The sequence below is a fragment of the Ictidomys tridecemlineatus genome, chromosome 11 (assembly GCF_052094955.1).
Source record: "Ictidomys tridecemlineatus isolate mIctTri1 chromosome 11, mIctTri1.hap1, whole genome shotgun sequence".
NCBI classification, from domain to species: domain Eukaryota; kingdom Metazoa; phylum Chordata; class Mammalia; order Rodentia; family Sciuridae; genus Ictidomys; species Ictidomys tridecemlineatus.
Genome location: NC_135487.1, coordinates 122,625,673 through 122,648,299, shown reverse-complemented (window position 1 = coordinate 122,648,299; position 22,627 = coordinate 122,625,673). Strand labels below are relative to the sequence as shown.

The 22,627-nt window shown below is 44.9% G+C and overlaps 1 protein-coding gene across 1 annotated transcript in view; it reads left to right on the top strand.

Moving 5' to 3' along the window:
- Positions 1-8,928: 8,928 nt before the first annotated feature.
- Positions 8,929-22,627, top strand: part of Fcrl2 (Fc receptor like 2) — a 29,008-nt gene continuing 15,309 nt past the window's right edge. The window contains exons 1-7 of the mRNA XM_078027232.1: positions 8,929-9,787; positions 10,697-10,717; positions 15,922-16,179; positions 16,444-16,728; positions 17,531-17,818; positions 18,947-19,225; positions 19,849-19,965. Coding sequence (XP_077883358.1) covers positions 9,757-9,787; positions 10,697-10,717; positions 15,922-16,179; positions 16,444-16,728; positions 17,531-17,818; positions 18,947-19,225; positions 19,849-19,965 — 1,279 coding nt within the window. The 5' untranslated portion in view covers positions 8,929-9,756. The remainder of the gene's footprint in view (positions 9,788-10,696; positions 10,718-15,921; positions 16,180-16,443; positions 16,729-17,530; positions 17,819-18,946; positions 19,226-19,848; positions 19,966-22,627) is intronic.

Genomic DNA, 22,627 nt, shown 5'->3' with positions numbered 1-22,627 from the left:
CTGCCTTATATTTATCTTTTTTCCTTTGTTAAAAATTCGAACGTTAAGCCTCTGTTTGCATCACTAATAAATAACTGACTTCCCAAAAAGTTAAAAAAAAATCATGCATTAAAACTGTACATAATAGTGAGATTGAAAGTTTTATTTTTTATCATGAAAGATGATGCTTTTCTGCATCTATTGTGTGGTCAAATGGTCTTTGTCCTTCATTTTGTTAATGTGATCCATCAATCTATTACTTTGCTTATTTGAACTATCCTTGCATTCCAAGGATAAATCCCACCTGCTCATGGCAAATGATGCTCTCACTGGGATGTTGAATTTCAGTCGCTAGCATTTTGTTGAGAATTTTCAGATCTGTACTTATCAGGGATTTTGGACTGTAATTTCCCTTCCTTGTAGTGTACTGATCTGACTTTGGTGTCAGGGTAATGCTGACTTTGTATAGTTAATATATAAAAATTCTCCCCTCTTCAATATTTTGGAAGAATTTGAAAAGGACTGATATCAATTCTTCTTTAAATGTTTGGTAGAATTCAGCCCTGAAGCCATCAGGTCCTGAACTTTTCTTTGATGGAAGATTTAAAAATTATTACTAAGTCAGTCTCCTGAGTTATGATTGGTCTGTTCAGAGTTTCATCATAATTCCATCTTGAAAGATGGTGTATTTGTAGGAGTCTATTCATTTCCTGAAAGTTATCTAACTTGTTGGTATGTAATTGTTTAGTCTCATGATTCTTTGTATTTTTGTGGTATGTGTTGTAATGTCTCCTTTTCCTGATTTTACTTATTCAAGTCTTTTCTCATTTTTAAAAGTTTGTCCAGCTAAAAAATTGGCTTTTTTTTTTTTTCTGGTCAACCAGTTTTGGGGTCTCTGTTTCTTTGGGTCAGTTACTGAAAACCATTGTGTTCTTTGGGTGGTGTTTGTTTCCTTGCTTTTTCCTGATTCTTCTTGCCTTTCTTTCTCTGTGGCGTGCTCACTGATGGAACCCTCAACTCTTCCAGACTTTATGGACTGGTTTCAGTGGTGAGTGTGAGGGCACCGGCTGGGTGGCATCAGTAGTTCTGGCTCCAATGAGGACACGCATGCTAACCTCCATGCATTTTCTCAGCTGAGATTGATGCAGAGCAAAGATTACAGGTGTAGCCAATAATGTGGAGTCTTCAGAGGCACGGAGCCCTTGGCATCTTCAGTAGTGGAGGTTTCTGTGTTCCTTCCAATATCCTTTCCCCCCACCTGGTTAATCATGGCGGAGAGGAGCCCTCTTGAGTTTCAGATCCAGCTTGAGTGGCGCCAGAGACCATGCATCAGACACGGCATGGATGTGTGTGGAGGGACGTGCAGAGGGGAAGCCAATAAGAAAAAGCCAAGCTTGCTTCCTAACCACTCATTCTTCATGGTAACTAATTCATGTCCATGAGAGTAAGAAACAAACTCCACTGAGAACGGCGTTCCCCTTCTGAACAACCTAACTGCCTGTTAAATGCCTCACTACCTCTCAGCCCTAATGTGCTGGGGACACACATTAACATGAGTTTTGGAAAAGACAAATTGTATCCAAATCATAGACTTTTCAATTTCTCTTTTTTCTTTCTTGCTTTAATTTAAAAAAAAATCCAATTGCCTATTTATTTTGAAGGTGAAGGCTGACACTTCTTAGTCTGCCATCTTGCGGATGTTACTCTGTCCTGTGCTTCTGTGTCCTTCAAAAGCCATTTTGCATTTGTTTCTTCTAAGCCCTAGCGATACCGTCAGCTCAGGACCGAGTCTTATGGAGATTCCTTATTTGGGGCTTCCCAGCAACACTCCCAGAAACACACCCAGAAACACACCCATGCACGTGACACAGTCCCGGGTTTTGCTATTGTGGGAGAAAATTTCTATTTCCCCCAGAGCTCATACAAATACAGATTTCTTGTTACCTGTCTAGGCTGGTGGGCGGCTTTCCTGCCCCCACCCACCACTCATTTGGAATCTAGACTTTATGCTGGTGGTTTAGTTTCAAGAGTTCGCCTTTTGAAAGCCCAAATTTTCATCCCTTAGTTCCACATAGACAGATGTGTCTATGTAAATTACCTAGTATAGAGTTTCCTCTCTCATACCTCCTTCCGGGGGGTGGGGGGCTCTAATCCCATTTTAAATATTTAACTTTTAATTTTTACTTCCCGTTTTGTCTGTAATGGGGGAATTTCCTTCCTTCTTGCATGTTTAGGTGTGCACTTCAAGTTAGATGCTATTTATTCATCACTCACAAGCATTTAAAGTGGGAGGATTTGCAGGATTTTTAGTCTACCATAGTTTCCCAGAACCAATATACTCCACTTCTTGTTTTCCCAGTGGGGATGTGGCTTTATTTTCATTTTGGCTTTTTTTCCCATTTTTTAATGAGACTTTGAAAGTAAGGAGATTTGAATATCAGTCCTTATTTATCCAGCTTGGATCACAGAATAGTTATTGTAATGGAAAATAGACATTTATATTTAACATAATAATAAATTCTAAAAATATTCCTGAAAACAGAGGCTTTCTGAAAATATTGGTAACCTTTGATATTATCTGTATTCATAGGATTCTATGGTTCTATGATTGTCTTTCTCTCTCTCTCTTTTTTTTTTTTTACTTTTTTTTAGTTGTCAATGCACCTTTATTTTGCTTATTTATATGTGGTGCTGAGGATCGAACCCAGTGCCTCACACCTGCTAGGCAAGTGCTCTACCACTGAGCCACAACCCCAGCCCCAACTGCCTTTCTCTTATAACCAGCAGTAATCTCTTGCAGTATTGTGACCATCAATTCAAAAACCATATTTTGAAACTTCTTACTTTTAGTCTCCAATATATCTGATGCCACATGAAAGGGAAGTTTTAATTAATTAGAAATTATTGGAAGGAAACTCTAACTTTGGTTACACGTGGATGTTGAAATTGTTAGAAGGGAGCTCTAGAACGGACCCTTCCTTTGCTCTCTCCTTGCTGGGCTCTGGGTTCCTTGCCCAATGGGGCAATCTATAATTTTGCCACGTACATTATTAGGCATCGTCCTCTTGAATGGGTCAGTAGTAGGTGGCTTCTTTCCCGGAGGGTGGAGTTTTCCTGTAAGTCATAGACAAAGCTGCCACCATGCTACTCAGGCAGCAGCAGGCTGAGTTTGAGCATCATGGTGACAGAGAGGAGGAAAGAAGCTAAAGGTGAGACAAATACCTGAGAAAGAGGTCAGAGAGCGCTCCGCAGAATTTATATAACAAGACTGCAATTCACGTGGCAGAGGTCTAGAATGTCTTCTCAGGGGAATCTCAGGAATTAAGAACAATTGGTGGGGGGCAGAAGATCAGGCCTCTCTTTAAAAAAGAACACAGTGAATTCGTAACTCAGTAAAATCAAGGTGCAGGCATCCGGGCGTGTGCCTGAACTCTGGCTTTCCTCTCACACCCCACATCCCATCAGCCACCAAGTCCTACCGATTTTGATTCTCTGGCATTTCTTGTAATTGTCCTCCCCATGTATCAGTGGTCACCCAACGACTCTATTTCTCTCTAGTTGTTTCTCTCCAGTCCACAGCATACCCAGTTGTTAAAATCCAAAATAATTTTGCTGTCATCATGGTTAAAAGGTTCCTATTAGTCTCAGAATAGTCAGGAGTTCATGGAACTTCTTACCTACATCTCCCCTCCAGGGAGAACTAAATTGAGAATAAAGTCGGATTGGAACCAAACTATCAGCCTTATTAGACCAGGCTAGGCTGGATCATGGGCTTTGGATCTGAGCCAAATGGAGGGTTTCTACTTTTCTCAATAGACTTTGGGGCTCATTTGTAAGACAGCTGTGGCCAACCCGAAAGCGAGGAAGTAGGCTTCGCTGACGGCTCCTTGACATTCCACATGGGAAGTGAGTATGAAAGATTGCTCTCTGCTTGGGGACAAAGAAGAGGGAGCAAGAAACTGTGAACTGGTGTCTTCATCCCAACCCATCAATCAGATGGGCCTCTTCTCTCATGCCAAAGAGAAAGCAGTCGGGACGGGGGAGCACTGGTAAGAGGACACCCAACACTCTGACTGTCCTTTCCTGGGAAATGCAGTGGGTGCCTCCTCCACCCTGAGGGAATATGAGGGTTCTCCTGGATTTCCGGCATGTTTGCAAGGTGTGCCCTCATTGTCCCCTGCCCATCTTTGGGATCTGTCTACTTGTACGGATGCATCTGCCAGTCTCCAGTAACCGTGGTTCCCTGAGAAGCTGGGATTCTTAGAAAGTTGGGGACCATAATGTCTTTTTATCTGTGTGCATGTGGTGCATTAGCAGAGTGCCCAGAAAGTAGAGAGCGTTGAAGAGAACTTTATAAAACAGATGAATGTGTGAATGGAGGCCGCAGTCAGTGACGTCATGCTTCCTCTCTTGGAAGTCATACCTCTGTGAATCGGGAAGGAGTTTTAACAGAACATGTTAGAAGATTAACAGAAAACCTCAGGGGAAACCGATATTGAAATCCAAAAATACACTCTGGATCTTGGTTCTTGACTTCTTTGACCACAATACAACTGATACTTACCTGGTTGCCAGGAAGACACCCACAGGAAACTCTTGTGGGTACCTCTACAAGGGCTAGTACAGTCAATGACCCATGGACTGCAGTTACTCTTAGTCATCAGCCTCCGTTTCTTCTGGAAAACCCACACAGGTATCATTAAAACAGAAAGTAGAGAAGCTGCAACTGAATTTTCTTTGATCCCTTTGGGGTCCCCCCCCCACCTGCTGTCCCCATGGAGTGCCACCCACCTGCCGGAGGCATCTTCTCCCACAGAGGGAGGGCTGCTTCCTGTAGCAGATGCTGCTGTAATGTCTTCCAAGAATCATGATATCTTCCTGCCCCTGCCTCTCCTCAGACTCCAAAACCGGATTCCCCTTTATTCTCCACCCGAGGAGTAGCAATGCCTTTTTGAACCAGCGTATCTTCTACACTATTGAAGGAACTGATACCCTTCATTAAAAAAATTCATAAAAAATTTATATAAACCTATAAAAGACATAGAAACTCTGTAAAACTCCAGCCAATACAGAAATCATTACCTGAAAGCACAAGTTTATTCTTGCCATTCTCTAATTTCTTGGAGTGAATACGCAAATGCAAGGTTTTTGTTGGAACTAGATCTCTGGGGCATGTCCTTCTTCCTCTCTGCCAGAGAGGGGATGATTGACAGCTTCCAGCCCTTCTTACACAGTTCAAATTCCCTATCATGTATTTGGTCTGTTCCGGGTCTCCACTGTAGCTCTATAAATTAATGAATGACACTGTAGAGGATCTTCTAGGTAGAAGGGACTCAGTGTGCCTGAATAACATCTAGAAAGTGTCTATGGAGATAATATCTAGATTTCTTCTGTCGAATTCTGCTCTAGGAGTTCTCCAAACAACAGTATCACCTTTATTGTACCTCCAAAAGTATATATTTATTTATAACTTTGGGCATGACATTCTTAGGTCAAGTCTCATTCAACAAAGACACAAAATGTTGTTGCAGGCAATTAAAATTACTGTGACCACTACAACCACGACAACTATGATAATCAGGATCATGACTACTCTATTGCCATTTATGCAGCACTTATACTATGGTAAGTGATTTATATACAATATGACATTTAATTCTGTCATAGTGGCCCTCAAACCCCAAGTTCAACTACAGGTATCTAGGGTTCTCTAAAGTTAACTGCACCATTTTTCAACTTTAACTGTAACTGTCCTAGTAATCAACCTCTTCAGTTGGGAAATGTGATTTATCTGGCCCTGACGTATAGTTCCTGAAGATGCTATTTGTTTCTGTCTCAACCCTAATGTGCCCCAACTTGGCATTGTTATTTTGTATCCTATTCAAGACATTGAACACGGTTCACAGAGAAGACTGTTTCTGGGCCCCTGTGTTCTTCTGTATGCTACCCACGGTGGAATCTCCCAGTTAAGGATCTGCCTAGTGGATCTAAGGGGATTTTTTTCATTTATCTAATGCTGATTCCCTGGATATCTGTGACTCCAATCTGTCGGTAGATAAATATCCTTGGATAAGAAGTATTGTTTTCTCTCACTTTAGCCAATTTCTCCATAAAAAATGTCATTTCTACCACTTACAACCTTAATCATCAAGTTGCTTTCCCCCCGAGGAACTGTCAAGTTTCTAGTCTCTGGTTGTGGTTCTAAGTTTGCATCCAACTTTGGGTGTGTTTTCAAGCTATTTCTATACACCTATAAATGTCTACTAGCTGTCTGCCAGTTGGCAATACTCAGAGGGCTTGCTGTCACCCTTGTTTCCTACCATCTCACTACAATAGCCTTGGTCTCTGACTCATTGGTCTCTTCTCTACCTGCAACACTCCTTTTAGACCCAACCGTGAATTCTACCTCATACCACTTTGTAATGCCTGAGGAAATATAAATTCTCCACTGAAGAGGCCACATTGTTATGGATGGCATATCAGAATGAGTAAAGGACATCATAGTTTGAATAATCTGTTAAGATGTCTATGAAAATATAGGTACTTACCACCGACTCTCCACCGCCTTCCGCGTGCTCCTTCCTATATTCTCTCCTCAGTTCACTTCCCGTCAGAATGCCTTCCTGGCTGGTGAGATTGAGAGGAATGACAGACCTAGAAGCCTGAAGCCATCCAGGAGGCACAGCCTAATGAGAAAAGTGACAGCTCTGTCCCCAGGGAGAGAAGAACCTGTTCTCTTCCAAACTCTGATCGCCCATTCACCTGTGCAGAATGGCGTTGTTTGAAACACTTTGAGGGGAGAAAGACCACAAAACCCATAGCTTACTTTTCAAAAAAAATACACAAATAGCAGACTTTTTTTTAAGAATACTAGAAATCACTAATAAACAAAGTTAGAAAAATAAACATCACTTTAAATTCCATTATTCAGATATACTTACACCAACTCTTTGGTGCTTATTGCACAAGACACCTTTTCTTAGGGTGGGGTTGAGTGGTGTCCAGTAACTGAACTGCACTCTGCGGCCACTTTTCCTTAAGAATATATCCTAAGCACCTGACCTTTTTAATTTTTTATTAGTTCATTACATTTATTCATAATGGTGGGATTCGCTATTGAAAGGAAAGTGACCACAACACTCAGAGCGACCAAGAGATCTTTATTGCAGCAGTGCAACCGAGGAGAAAAGAGAGAAAGAGAAGAGAGAGAGAGAGAGAGAGAGAGAGAGAGAGAGAGAGAGAGAGAGAGAGAGGGAGGGCAAGAGAGAGACAGAGAAAGCAAGAGAGAGAGCAAGAGAGAGAAGGGCCCAGCAGGAGGGAGTTTTTATAGCCCAAATCTAATGGGGTCTCTGGGTCTGCAAGCTGCCTTGTTGGCACAAGGGGCGTTACGTGTTCGGCCTTGAGGGGGGTGGTTGAGTGTTCAGTCTTGAGCGGGGGCTTGGGCATTTGGGCTTGAAGCAAATAGTTGATAAAGAACCAGACAGAGGGTTTGAGTGGCCAGGTCCCCCTGCAGCTAGCTTTGTTTGGCATGCCCTGCAGACAGCTTACTCAGCCTGATCTGCACCTAACAGCTGTGCCATGTTTATACGCGCACATAACATGATTTGCTCAATCTACTTCCTAGTGCCTCCCTTTCCCTCCCCTCCCCCCACCCTCCACCATTGGCATCTCTCCCCGGATCTCCCCTTCATCATCATCATTATGCAAAGCATCTTATCTTGCTGTGAGATATTCTTCCACAGAATCATTTTAATTACCGCTTAGCATTCCACATGACTTTCACACACACTTGTCTTTTAATCTGCCCTTCTAGGGGTCTTCTTAGTATTTTCTCTTTTACTATCATGAGCAAGGCCATGATAAACATATAAATATCATGGAAACATCAGCATTTCCCAAAGTGAAACTGTATTAACAGTGGGTAATAAAAGGTGAAGTGTTCACTCAGGTGTGGTGAGGCTTATGACCTAGTGACTTGGGAGGCTGAGGCAGAGGAAGCCAGCCTGGGAAAATTAGCAAGATCATGTCTTTAAATAAAATAAAATAAAAAGGGTCTCAGTGTGTAGCTCAGAGTTAGAACATTCCTAGTAGCAAAAAAAAAAAAAAAGTTAGGACTTCACCTGAACCGATGACATTGAGTTTATGACTACTTCCCTATTGGTCAGTCCCTCCCTATAATCTTGTGATTTAATTCATGCTGCATACATTCCCAAACATCAACTTGCATCTGTTTGGACACAGATGCTGAGCAGGCGGTCATACAGTAGACTCCCCCTCGTTCATGGAGGATGTGTCCAAGGACCCCCGTGGAGGCGTGCAGCCCTCATGGTTCCAAACCCTCTCATGGTTCTAGGTTTTTCCCTGTATCTACATACCTATGAAAAAGTCACATGTACAAATCAGGCATAGTAATAAATCAACATCGATGACTGAAAGTAGAATAATTATTACAATACCCTGTAATTAAATGGCCAGCACCGCTACTCGTACTTTAGAGCCATCGTTAGTTAAAACAAAGGTGACTTTAACACAAGTGTTATGAAACCATGACAACCAATTTGACAAACTAGAGGCTAGGAAGTGACTAAGGGTGGGTAATATATTCTGGACCAAGGATGGATTCCTGTTTTCAGTGAGGTTTCATCATGCTCCTCAGAGCAGCAAAACAATTTAAAACTTATTAATTATTTACTCCTGGGATTTTTTTTTCATTTAAGGAACATGGAGAAGCAACATATCTTGCTAATATGTCAGTGTTTGAGAGCCAGACCGTAGAGCTAGACTGCCCAGGCTGGAGTCTTGGTTCTGTTTCTACGAGAAATGGATCATGTTGTTCTTGGTCAACTTACTGCTGCTGCCGCCTGACAGCTGTGTTCCTTGGAGAGCCACAAGTTCCTTCTTAACCCCCAAAGCAATCCTCTGAAGAGGAAGGCCCTCGGGGGATGATTCGATTGTGAGGCTGGAACTCTCATGAATCGGATTAGCGCCCTTGTAAAAGAGGCTTGAGGGGGCTGTTTCCCCCTTCCACCATGCAAGGATATACTGAAGTATCATTCATGAGGACAGACCCTCACCAGACACCAAATCTGCTGGTGCCTTGGTCTTGGACTTACCAGCCTCCTAAACTGCGAGTAATATTCTGTTGCTTATGGATTACGCAGTCTGACATCGTCATTACAGCCGTTCAGATGGACTAAGTCACTTGCCTTTCCTCGTGCTCAGGGGATGGTGCTGACTGCAGAAGCTCGCGGAAGGTCTGAAGTAACCGTGAGCGTCAGGACTCAGAACTGGGTCCCCCTCAGAGAGAGCCTTGTGGAATCAGTAGCTGTTATCATTAGTGTCAACAAGTGAACTTGCTCCGGCATTAAAAGGATCACTCTAATTCTCTCTTCTTTTTTCTTTTTTTGGCACTGGGGATTGAGCTCAGGGGCACTCAACCGCCGAGCCACCACCCCAGCCCTATTTTGTATTTTATTCAAAGATAGGGTCTCACTGAGTTGCTCAGCACCTCACTTTTTCTGAGTCTGGCTCTGAGCTCACCATCCTCCTGCCTCAGCCTCCCGAGCCATGGGATTACAGGCGTGCACCACTGTGCCCGGCCTCTAATTCTCTGAATGCCACAGGATGAAAGATAATGGCCATTCATTGCTGGGCTCTCTTACTTCCTTTTTTGGCTAATTATATAAAACCTATTCTGAAAGGCACGTTTCATCCTGTGTTCACAGGCCCCAGACGGTGGCTGAGAGATTGCTTCTCAAACAGCTGGATCAAGCTCTCATGCTGCTGTGGACATTGCTGGTCTTCTCTGGTAAGTTCAATAATTTGAATTAGGACAGAGGTAGAAGCAGGAGGAGATTTCCAGCTTCCAATAGTTCTGAGGCTTATGAGAGCCCAGAAAACAGTGGGATAATCGAGTCTCTGTTTCCAGCTTTGACTTCAGAAGCAGATGCAAATCCAGGACTATAGAACACGAAATGGCATAACATTCTCACCCTCAACATTCAGGGCAGGCTGCCTTGTCATTTTTTGATCATAAGTATGTGCTTTAATATCTTGGAGCTCATCGAGGAATATGATACATTCTTAAGTAAAATGTTCATGATCTCAGAGCTTAATACTCACACTAAATAAATGTTTGACCTTGGAATCAAAGGGCTCTAACATAGAAAGTACAGTCTGAGGAAAGGTATTGATTTAGACTGAGTTCAACTCTCCTGTCTCTCCCCATGTATACATTTCCTGATGAACACTTCGTGAATGTGACTGCATTGGCATGTGGCGATGTGGTGCTTGAAAAACTTGGATATGAGGGAGGGTCCTGGGGTGGGGGAAGAAGAATGAAATAAAGAAGAGAATCACTAAACACTCAATGTCCATTGGACTTGTTCCTAGCAATGCCTCTGGTCATGGGACAAGTTTGCAACTTGACTTGTTTGTTGTTGTTGTTTATTTGCTGCTGGGGATCGAATGCAGGGTCCCATCCATGCTAGACAAGGGCCCCACCGCTGAGCCATACCCACAGCTCACAGCTTGACTTGTGATCAAGGCTAATTGTATGTTTGAGGAAGACTGGATTCCTGGTTGTGAGGGAGCAGGAGAAGAGAGAAAGGGGGAAGATGGAAAGAAGATTTTTGAGCAACCTATGAGAGTGATCTTAATTTCTAAATTGTGTTTAGAAATGTTCTGTGCTAACCTCTGGCTTTTGCTCCCATTACAGTGCCATTCAGCAAACGGGGAGGTGAGTACCCTCTTTTATTGTTCCCCACCTAGGGCACATTAGTCACTGGCCACCACAGGGTTGGGCAAAAAGGACTGTGGAGACGTCCAGATGTTACTACTCCCCTGGGCTGACACACTCTGTGATGATTCACTCTCTGCTCCCACACGGCCAACCCTCCCAGGTGGGTGATCACAACACACCCCTTAAGAATCCAGGTGCAGGGAGAGAGGTGACATCCCAAAGAGGATCTACAGGCTGGCTGCGAAGAACTACCTACAGCTCCTCAGTGTTGTCTGGCTGAGCGCCGAATGTGCTCACAGCTCTGAGGAGGGTTATTCCTAGAGAAAAGCTGAGGGCTGAACACTTCTGGGTGGGCAGACCCAGCCTGCACCAACAGTCTTGTCTAGTGCTGGGTCAGGAGGCAGCAAACTTTTTCCATAAGAGTCCAGAGAGTGAATAGCTTAGGGCTCTCTGGCCGCTGGCCTAACTCCTGGACCCTCTTCCTCCCGACAGAAAAGCTGATGGAGATCATATGTAAGTGACAGGGGGCCATGCCTAAGTTCCAATGACACTTTATCTACCAAAACGGGGACATGCACGACTCACAGTCCATTGCCGACCCCTGCTCTAGACTCATTATTTAGTTTATTTTTTTTTAAACACATAGTGCTTTTCTAAAGCTGTGTGACTAATTCCATCTTGATCCTTTTGATATAAAGCTGTGTTTAATAAAGAGAGTAGGCAAGGAAAACATTTTATTCTATAACATACAGAATACTAAATCGAAAGAAAGAGAGAGTTGTTCTCTTGCCTCTCCAGTGACAGGATCCAGTGGAAGGGGCTCTCTGGGCGCCTGGAAACTGTTGTGGGATAAGCAGATCTCCACTTTCACCCTAAATGGAATAGGAGTGTCCAGGGACACCTTCAGAGTCCTGGCCGGGCCTTCATCATCAAGTCTCGTCTCCTGCATTCATTTTGTCCCACGTAAGGCCCCCCCGTGCGGTGTCGGTCACTCTACTTCCCTTCCCACCTGTCTGGGCGGTCATGTGCAGAAGTCTCAGCGCTGAGCTGGTTTCTGACAACAGGTGGGAATCCTGCTATTACTCAGTCTCAGGGTGGCATGGAGCAGGCCGCCTGCAGTGACTCACCCTCAGCCTCTCACAGAAGAGGGCAACAGCCACTTGACTTCCTGTTCCTTCCCCGTTCTCAGAAAACGGGATGCTCTTCAGAGCGCTCAGAGCCCTCCCTTAAACAAAACAAAACAAAACAAAACAGGGAGGACCTTATTCAGCCTGTTTAGTGAAAAGAGTAGAAGTCACACAGCCCGAGAGGCCAGATTCAAATCATGGCTTGTTGAGAATGCATCCCTGCAAAGGGACAAAGATGCCAATCTGCATAGCAGCCGAAAATGACTCTCTCCACCCAGACCCTCAAGGTGGCCCCCTCTGCCCGCTTCCTCCTTTGGGCTCTCCCCCACCCACCCACCATAACCTGCAGGCACCACCTGGGAACTTCTCCCTTGCATGCAAACCTCTGAGAAATGTCATTTGCCTTTTGCTTTTGCTGCTGTTCGGGTGAAAAGACTTTTTTTCACAGAAATTCTTGTAAAAAACAAAAATCAAAAAGCCTCTAAATAGCTTGGCCCTAGTTATACTTTTGTGGTCCCATTTGTTTGTTCTGCTTAAGGGTTTCTCTGTTCACAGCCTGAGCTCCCCCTGCCCCTCGCTGTTGTTAGCCCAATGCGATTCTCCCTTATCCTCCAGCAGGATTCCTGTGGGTGCTCCTGCCCTCAGGATGACCGTGCTGGGTCTTTATCAATCTTGTTACCCAGCAATGGGAGAATCCATTCTTCTCTTGCAAAAGAAAGAGGCACTGTGAAGGGTTTATTTAGCAAAATGAAAGCGGGAGTGTCTGCCCCTAGAGAGAAGGCAAAGCCCACAGCTTCTGGGTGTGGACGTTTATGGCCTGCTGAGGTTCCTCCCCGCTCTATGAATTATTCATTTGGGGGAAGTTCCAGCCATTACCCTCCTTAAGGTCAGGTTCACCCTGTTGGCAATCACCCCAGTGGCCTGCACCCATTTTCTCCAGATTGACAGGGAGCTGTCTGACTGCAAGGAGGTGCTCCCTGGGCAATGTAGTGGCCAGTTGTGAGCTGCCCCGGGGCGCGCAGCCTGCATCTCCTTTCCCACACCTCCCCTGCTCCTGTCCATCTAGTAGTCTAACCCTCCTCGTTGCTAGAGGGTTTGGAACCCCCTGAGGAGGAACAGTCAGCATTAGGGCTTCCTCACGCTGCCCTTCCAGGGCCTCTGATCCATCTCTGTCCACCAGAGCCACTGTACCCAGAATGGACCACACGAGAGCCAAGGAGAGTCGGTCACACTTCTGCTGAGGCTTCGTAATGGCCAGGTGGTGGGCATCTGAGTAGTCCCAGCAACCCTGGGAGCAAGTGGACACAGACTCCAACACAACACAAAAGCTGGGCTCCAGCTCAATCCACTCCCTACAATGCCACTCCTAAGAGGCTGGACTCACCACCGTCCCCCTCAGGCTCCCCGTGCACACCCCATCTTGCAGACTTGAAACCCACTGTTTTGGTTGCTTTTGAAGCGCAGCCATGAGATCCTCTTATTCTTCCTCGGTCATCATGGTCATCATTAGCCTCGGCAACAAACCCCTGCCCCTCAACTACCCTCATCGTTAACCGAGGGGTCCGGAGAGGCAAGCTCCGTTCTAGGCTTATTTCACAGAATCCTTAAAACAGCCCGATGAGAGGCCAATAGTCTTCATTGTTCAAACGGAGGCAGAGGAAGCTAAAGTGCTCTGTCCGACACCATTCAGCAGACCTGGATTCAAAGCAGTGTGACCCGAAACTTAGCCACTGGGTCAGACATTTCTGACAACTAAAATCGCAGTCACTCTTGACAGTGAGGCACGCTCGCTGCCCCTCACGTCCGTGCGTCCCAGCTGTGTGCCCTGTCCCCAGCAGGCTCACCCTGCTGTGCCCACTTACTGGGCGAATGGCGTGTCTTTACAACCTCTAGTCCCTTCTGCTCTCTGCCCTGTGGCTAACTCTTGGGGCCTTCTGACCCATAAGGGGTTTGAGATAATGAATCAACTGACCCAAAGGCTCGCTCCGCAGCAGGCCTCTACCTGCGAGGCTGCCCATTGTACCATTTGTCACCAGGGTCCTTAACCAATGACTCAGAATGTTTCTTCCTCCTCCCAACAACTTTCTTTCCCCAGGAATTTTTCTTTTCCAGTTTCTGAAGGAAGCGTATTTAAAAGTGGTTTAAAAGAACGATGGATGTTTGAGGTGATGGATATGCTAACTACCCCCATTCAATCATTGCATAGCAGTAGTCCATAAATAAATCCAATTAAACCCACTTAAAAAAAAAGTTGGTCTTCTAATGCCCAACGGGTCATGATGATTTTGCTGGAGCATCCACTAATAAAGCACAAGCTTTCTCAAAGATTATAATCCCCAATTCCACAAGCCTCCTGTGGCCTGCTGGCTGGGATTCTGCAGTGGTACTCTACGAGCCAACACCGCTCCTTCCTTCCGCTGCACACCCAGAGACAGGCAGGCACGGTACAACCCAAGAGTGCTAAGGGGATTTTTCTTTTGCGATGCCTTAGTGATCTACCTGAAGGCCAACGTTCTCACCTATAATCCTAAAATGTAGTGGAAGTGTCACTAACACAGAACATAGTCTGGTACCGCAAATAAGTGAACTGACAGGAGGTAAGAACCTGTTTGTGGGGAGGGGTACCAGGGATTGAACTCAGAGGCACTCAATGACTGAGCCGCATTCCCAGCTCTGTTTTTTTTGTTTTTTATTTAGAGACAGGGTCTCACTGAGTTGCTTAGCGCCTCACCTTTCCCGAGGCTGGCTTTGAACTTGTGGACTTGTGAGCTGGTCTCAGCCTCCCAATCCACTGGGATGACAGGCATGGGCCACCACACCTCACTGGAGGTAAAAACTTTGAGATTCAATTAAGCATGAGATTGGAGCCCTTGGAAATGGGATAAATTTCTTTTTTCTTTTTTTAGATGTTTTAATTTGTTCTAATTAGTTATACATGGCAGTAGAATGAATTTTGATACATCACACATAAATGGAGTAGAATTTCGCATTCCTCTGGTTGTACATGATGTAGAATCACACCAGTCATGTAATCACATTTGTACATAGGGTGATAATGTCCGATTCATTCTACTCTCCTTCCTTACCCTCATACACCTCCCCTCCCTTCACTCCCTTCTACCTAATCTTAAGTACCTCTATTTTTCCCTAGCCACCTCTCCGCATTGTGAATTAGCATCTGCGTATCAGAGAAAACATTCAGCCTTTGGGTTTGGGGGGTTGGCTTATTTTTCTTAGAATGGTATTCTCCAGTTCCATCCATTTACCTGCAAATGCCATAATTCCATTCTTCTTTAAGGCTGAGTAATATTCCATTGTGTATATAAACCACATTGTCTTTATTCATCTAAGCTGGTTCCTTTTAAGATGAATCTAGAAAGCCAGTGAGTTATTTTTGCCCTATGTGAGGATACAATGAGAAGTCAGCAAGTTACAGCCTGAAAGATGCACCTGACTTCAGACTTCCAACCTCCAGATGTGAGGGACGTAAATTCTCATTGTTGAAAAGCCACTCGGTTTGTGGTGTTTAGTTACAACAGCCTGAACTAAGATTCTCCTGTTAGGATTTGGATCCGGAATATCCCCCCAAAGCTTGTGTTTTGAAAGTATGATCCCCAATGCGACATGGTTCAAGGGTGGGGCTTTTAGGCAATGACTTGGGCTCTGGCCTCATCAGTGGATTAATCCAGCAAGTGGATTAATCTTTTGATAGCTAACACGAACTGAGCGGCTTTCCTCTATGCCATATCACCATGATGTTCTACCTCACCTGGGGCCCGGGACAATGGAGTCCGTCAGCCATGTACTGAGACCTCTGTAATCTTGAACCAAATAACTTTTCTGCCTCTAAAAGTCGTTCATACCAGGTATTTTGATCACAGTGTTGAAAAGCTGACTAGCACACCTCCTAAGGAAAAATGGTATGCAACGCTTAGTAATGAAGGTCTGACTTTGCACTTTCCTCTTGTCTAAAGATGTAGCGGCTCTGCCTGACACTTCACCGCCCAAGAGCAAGGTGGGACATGGGGGTTCCCTTCAGGAATGGTAAATAGAGTTTCCCTCCTTCCTTTGTAGATGGGCTGACCCTCCTGGCGCCCTCTCCTGTCTTTGAAGGAGACAGTATTGTTCTGACGTGCGGGGAAGTAAACAACAGAAAAAAACAGATAAGTTTCTATAAGGACGGGAAGAAGTTCTCCTCTTCCGATGAACTCTCAAGCTTCCCTATACAAAGTACGCTTTTGAGTGACAGTGGCATTTATTTCTGTACCGCTGCTTCTAAGATCTTTCTGAGATGGGAAACGTCTTCAGAAAAAGTGAAGATCACAGTTCAAGGTAAAAACCTTCACTCTTGTGTGCGATGGGCTGGGCAGGAGGCTGGGGACAGAGCAGAAAGGGTATCTGGCAGGAGGAAGCTGCCCAAGTGAGGGCCCCATGTGCACTGACATAGCGCTGGCTATTTGAGCACGCAGAGGAGACACGGAGGGGAAGGTGTCTGGTCCTGAATCACCTGTTTCCTGTGGCCACTTCTCACCCAGAACTTTTCAGCGGGAACCTGAATCTCACTGCTCTTGGGACTTTTGTTTTCCTTCTCTCTAGAGCTGTTCCCGCGTCCTGTGCTGACAGCGAGCTCCTCTGAGCCCACGGAGGGAAGTCCAGTGACCCTGACCTGTCAGACTCAGCTCCCTCCAGAGAGGTCACATGCCCAGCTCCGGTTCTGCTTCTTCAGAGACGGTCAGGTTCTGGGGTCAGGTTGGAGCAGCTCCCCAGAGCTCCAGATTCCCTCCCTGGGGACAGAGGACTCAGGGTCCTACTGGTGCCAGGCAGAAACAGTGAGTCACAGGATCAGAAAACAGAGCCTTGGATCCCAGATTCACGTGCGGAGTAAGTATCAGCAAGGTTGAGCCCAGGGGGGAAAGAGATGAGCACTGGAACTTGGATTTATAGTCTTTTGCTTCTCTGTGCAACGCCTGTCCTGGTGGAACGCAGGAACCCCGATAGAGACATTCCAAGTTGCGCTTGACATCGGTCTTCTAAGAATCAGGAATAGACTAAGCTTCTTATCACTTTTCTCTTCTTTATTAGCAAAGAGCAGTGGTCTGGGCACTTTAAAAAGCAAGACACCTGCTGTTCATTGGCTTTTCCAATGCCCACATGCTGGGTCACAAATCTGAAGGCTATGTGATACTACAAAGGGCTCAATGAAGCCTCAGAGAAAGCAGAGATCCAAGTGAACGGAAGTGGTCAGTGGAGAGGTTGTGATTTCAGCCTTGAAACCAAGAGTAATAGAAGAATTTTTGTTGTGATTTTATTAGAGAAAAAAATTGCCTTTTGCAAGGGGGCGGGCGGGGACTGATGATACCAGTGTCCCTCTTCATTTTGTGTAAAGGGCCACTGTCTGCAAAGTGACTCATCCAGAAAAAATTTCAAGTTTCCCATCACATGAAATGGATAATTCATCACAAAATCTGTAATTAATGCTACACCAATGATATTAGCCAAGAACAATGTTCTTCAAGGATATTTCTCATGGAATCCCTATCTCTGTAGGAAGGCTTATATCATGGAGTACAGATGCAATCCCCATGTTCCCACGCCTTGCATTGGAGAGCAGAATCAGCCTATCAGCTGTTCTCAGAGTCTCCTGAAGTCAGGGTCTCTCACATGTCATTTTATGCCCATCTAGGAGTCCCCGTTTCCAGAGTGAGCTTGGAGACCCAGGCCCCTGGGGGACAAGTGACGGAAGGAGGGAAGCTGGTCCTGCTCTGCTCCGTGGCTGAGGGCACAGGAAACATCACATTCTCCTGGCACAGAGAGGCCACAGGAACCCGTCTAGGAAAGAAGACCCAGGGTTCCTTGTCAGCAGAGCTGGAGATCCCAGCTGTGAAGGAGAGCGACGGCGGAAAATATCTCTGTCGAGCTGACAATGGTCATGATGCTGTCCAGAGCCAGGTGCTGAACATTCTTGTGAGAAGTGAGTTGTGTTCTCATTCATCTCTGCTGGACGTGCTAAAGCTAAGTCCATGGTACCCAGGTAGCATGAGGAAATCCCAGGTGGTCTCAGGGATCAGTGTTGTGAAGACAATTTGAAGATGGATTAGCCAGGTAAACTAAGTGGACATCTTTCTTGGCATGGAAGGATTGGTCTAAAATAAACAAATAAATAAATGAGAACCACAAATCACCATATCTCTAGACAGTATCACAGAACCCATATTCTTCCAAATCTCTAGATACAACTGACCCTTGAACAATATGGGTTTGACCTGCACATTTCTGCTCATACCACAAACCTGGGTTTGGTTTGGTTTTGTTTCTTTAGATTTACAGCAATTTGAGGAAAAATAAAATCCACAAACTAACCATCAACCATGTAGCCTAGAAATATTTCAAAAAAAATTTTAAGTTAGGCATGCCATGAAGGCCTAAAATATATGTAAATAATAATCTGTTTTATTATTTACTATCATAAAGTACAGACAAAATCTTATTAAAAAGCTAAAGTTTGTCAAGACTTGCACAATGCAGGCCGGACACAGTACCATTTGCAGTGGAGAGAAACGTCAACAAATGTCAGGGTGCGGCATGACAGTAAACTTGCGTAAGATCAACTGTGGTGCCTCCTCTAGTGCTGTAGTAACTTCAGAGTCACCTGCTGTGGCCATTGCGGTGAGATCAAGTATTGCAAGTGTGCACTCAAGCACCCTGTAATTAATGCCAGTCAGCTCGTGAGCATCCATCTCTCCAGGAAATTGTGATTTCTCATGGCTCTGGACTATTTTTCACCGTATCAGATAATAGAACATACAAAACGTGTGTTCATCGGTGGTCCGTTGGTAAGGTTTCCAGCCAACAGGAGACGACCCGTGGATGAGGTTTAGGGCAGTCCAGAGTGATGTGTGGATTTTGATGGCGCAGGGGTGGGCACACGAACCGCCACCTTGTTCAAGGGCAACTGCACCTTGTGGAGGAGAGTGTCTCTGTTTGGTGCGGTGAGATGTGAGAATGATAAACAGGACCCCAGGCCTGCCGCAGCCCTCGGTGGGTGTGGGGTTCTGCTGCCGTGTCACAGATCCTCTGACCATCTTCTTGTGCCTCTCAGTTCCAGTGTCCCGCCCTGTGATCACCCTCAGGGCTGCCAGGGCCCAGGCTGAGGTGGGGGACTTGGTGGAGCTTCACTGCGAGGCCCTGGGGGGCTCTCCCCCGATCCTGTACCAGTTTTACCTGGAGGACGTCACCCTGGGGAACAGCTCGGCACCCTCTGGGGGAGGGGCATCCCTCAACCTCTCCCCGACTGCAGAACATTCTGGAAACTACTCGTGCGAGGCCGACAATGGCCAGGGTGCCCAGCGCAGCGAGGCCCTGTTACTCCTCATCTCAGGTGGGCTTGTGGCCCCTAGATACTTGACGTATTATGATCCATGACTGCCCCCCCTGTCCTTATTGGTAAATACTGGGATTTCAGAAGACAGGAGGGTGACGTCTGTGGTGTGTGGAGAGGGGGCAGGGGAGTCTCCGTGTCTAAAATCTGATTTTCTTCTCCCAACCACAAGAGTACAGTCTACCCTTAAATCATCTTTTACCTGAATTTGTATCTACCTGTTTTTTTTTTTTAATTATTGTATTGGTTCTTTTTAGTTAGATATGACGGTAAAATCCATTTTGACATAATTATTCAAGCATGGGATCTATCTTATTCTAATTCAGATCTCAGTACCTCCCTTTCCCTCCCCTCTATTGATCTTTCCGCCCTTTACCCATAGTTACCTTTTTAATTAATTTCCTGTGTATGTAAATGATGGTGATATTCGTGAATGTAAAGGGGAAACTTGGGTCGGAGTCATCCCTCCGTCTGTCTTTTCCCTGTTCTCTCCCCTTCCCCTCATTCCCCTCTGTCTAATCCACTGAACTTCCATTTGCCACCTACCATTCCCACCCAGCATTGCGGGCTCCAGGGCCCAAGGTTTGACCTTCTGAAGCTGAAGCCCTGGTTTCTTCCCTCAGGACCTGATGGATATAGAAAAAGCCACGTCACAGCCAAAGTCCTTGGGGGACTCTTTGGGGTCCTTGGCTCCACCGGTGTGGCTCTGCTGTGTTATTGCTGGTCCCACAAGGCACCAGGTGGGTGTCTATGATTTCTTTTTGTTTTCCCTTTCTTGCTATCACCTTTTCCAACAATAATATAGACTGGATTTACAGAAAGAGAAGAAAAAAAGACAAAGAGGGAAAGGAAAGGAAAACTTTCTAAAAGCCAACAATTTCTTCCCGTCCCCCACAACTCTGCAAGGTCCCCTGCAGAGGGCAACACTGCCACCACACTACAGATTTTACAATGTGCCACTATTTCCAATTGTGGTCATTGGAGATAGAAATGCGGACACATTTCTCCACGCTTGAGTTTTAACTTAAAAGTCAGAGCATTGAATACAACTCCATAATTTTTAATAGACATAGTTTCTACACAATAGGATAAGATAGACGTAAGGTAGATCTAAAGCAACTAAAACAATTTGGTGTGATCGTTTCTCTCTGATTGATCCATTTCTTACTAGTTACTCTGCTCTCACAAGAGCAGTGACTTCTTTTTGAATTCTTGGATCCATTATTTGAACTATAAGGAGACAACGTCGCCCATGGCTTGTGGTTGATGATGGCTTTGGGTTGGGATCCCAGCTGAGACTGTCAACTAGAGCACACGCAGATGACCTCTCTCTGTGGATTTCCTCAGAGTACAATGACTTCAAAGTAGTCATATTTTTCTCATGTCAGCCTAGACTCCAGAGTGAGTGGGAATGATCTGCCACCATGTTATGGTGGGCTAGTACCCCACAAATTTGACCCAGATGTAAGAGGACACAGAGCCCACCTCTAAAGGGGGAAATAGCGAAGAATCTGCAGCCATGATTTTAAAATTTCCACACACCACCACATATCCCAACCCATGACTGGAATCCACTCTCCTAACCCCAAATGATTATAAAAAACACAAACCTTCAGCTGCCCTCAAGAACCTGCAAGTGTTTTATGAAAAAAATAATTCTCCCTGAGACTATCCTCCCCAAGTCTTATCTCAGAGTTTCTTTATTATCTTACTGCTTTATTTATTTATTTATTTATTTTCATGATACTAAGAATTGAACCCAGGGGTGCTCTATCACTAAACTATACCCCCAGTTCTTCTAATTTTTGTTTAATTTTGAGACAGGATCTCACTAAATTGCTCAGGTTGGGCAATAGTGAGAGGTCATATGCATGTGCTCTAGTTGACAATCTCAGCCTGTGTCCCAACCTATGGCCAGCATGCTTCTGCCTCAGCCTCCAGAGTAGCTGGGATTACAGGCATGCCCCCCTGCACCATGCTGATATTCATGCAGTCTATCAGATACAGGATAAGCACACCAGAATCTCTATGCAAACTTTTAAGCTTGTGCAAAGCACTTCCTTAGACTTATCTATTAACACCAATTAAAATGAATTTGGGGAATTCATCAGTTAATTATTTTTTCCAAGTAGTAAATATTTCAGCGAGTATTTTCAAGTCCATTGGAAGTTCTATTTTTCAACAGACAACCAAAGATGAAGGAATTATGATAATACACCAGCTTCTCTGTTCCTCTCCACTGCTCTGCTCCCCATATAATTTTCTCAGGCCCTAACGCCTTTCTAGACCTTCTTTTCTTATCACTACTTTGCTTTGGGGGAGATGAAATGGTCTTCCAGGACTTTCTACATGGGCAGAGGTTAACAAGTCCTTCTCTGTTTCCTCATCCACAAAATAAGCAAATAGAATCACCTAACTTAACTTTAACTGGTCCAGACTACAAAAGAGGGTATTTGTTCTTTTCCATGGTGACAGCATGGAGTGTCTGTATGAGTCTGCTTGGGCTGCTATAACAACAGCAAAAAGCATGGATTAGGTGGCTTAATTTTCTCCCAGATCTGGAGGCTGGTAAGTCCATGGTTAGGATGTAACAAAGCAGGTTTCACTTGGAGTCCTCTTCTCTTAGCTGATAGGCAGCTTGTAGGCAGCTGTCATTTGCTGTGTGCTAACATGACTGCTTAGAGGAATGTGCTGGGAAAGACCCCACATTCTCTCGTGTCTCATATAAGGACATCCATCCTATTGCATAAAGGCCCCACCCTGTGGCTTCATTTAAACACAGTCACTTAAATTTAATTAAAGACTCTGTCTCCAAATGTGGCCATATTGGGCTTTAGGGTTCAATAGGTGAATTTGGGGAGAACTCAAACATTCAGTCTGTAACAATGCCCAACATAGGGTTATGAGAACACCTTTCAAGCCTTCTATTGTCCCATTGACCAAAGTAAGTCACATGGAAGTGCCCAAATGCAAATGGAAAAAATAGTCTCTACCTCTTTACTGGGGAATGAGAAAGTTACTTTGCAAATCATTGCATACAGAAAGATGGGAACAGACTGGGGGACATTACTGTACTGATGTAGCATGGGGACACTGGGCTGCACTTCCGGTCATAATTCTTTTTTCCCAGTGCGTTTGAGTGTACATGTGCATACCCACATGCAGCTATCTACTTATAAAACTAGGGTGACTGTTTCAGGAGGTTTCAATCTCAAGCACAAGTGGTCATGATTTGGATCCTTAGATATCTGAAATTAACATCCTGTTTCATGGTGGGAGTGAGTTAACTTAAATCACCTACTTTCATTTTTTTAATTTTCAAGTAGACAAACCCAGTTGGAACTACATGTATCCATTGGGACATAATAAAAGAAAGCCAAGGTCTTGATTGTTTGCCCCCCC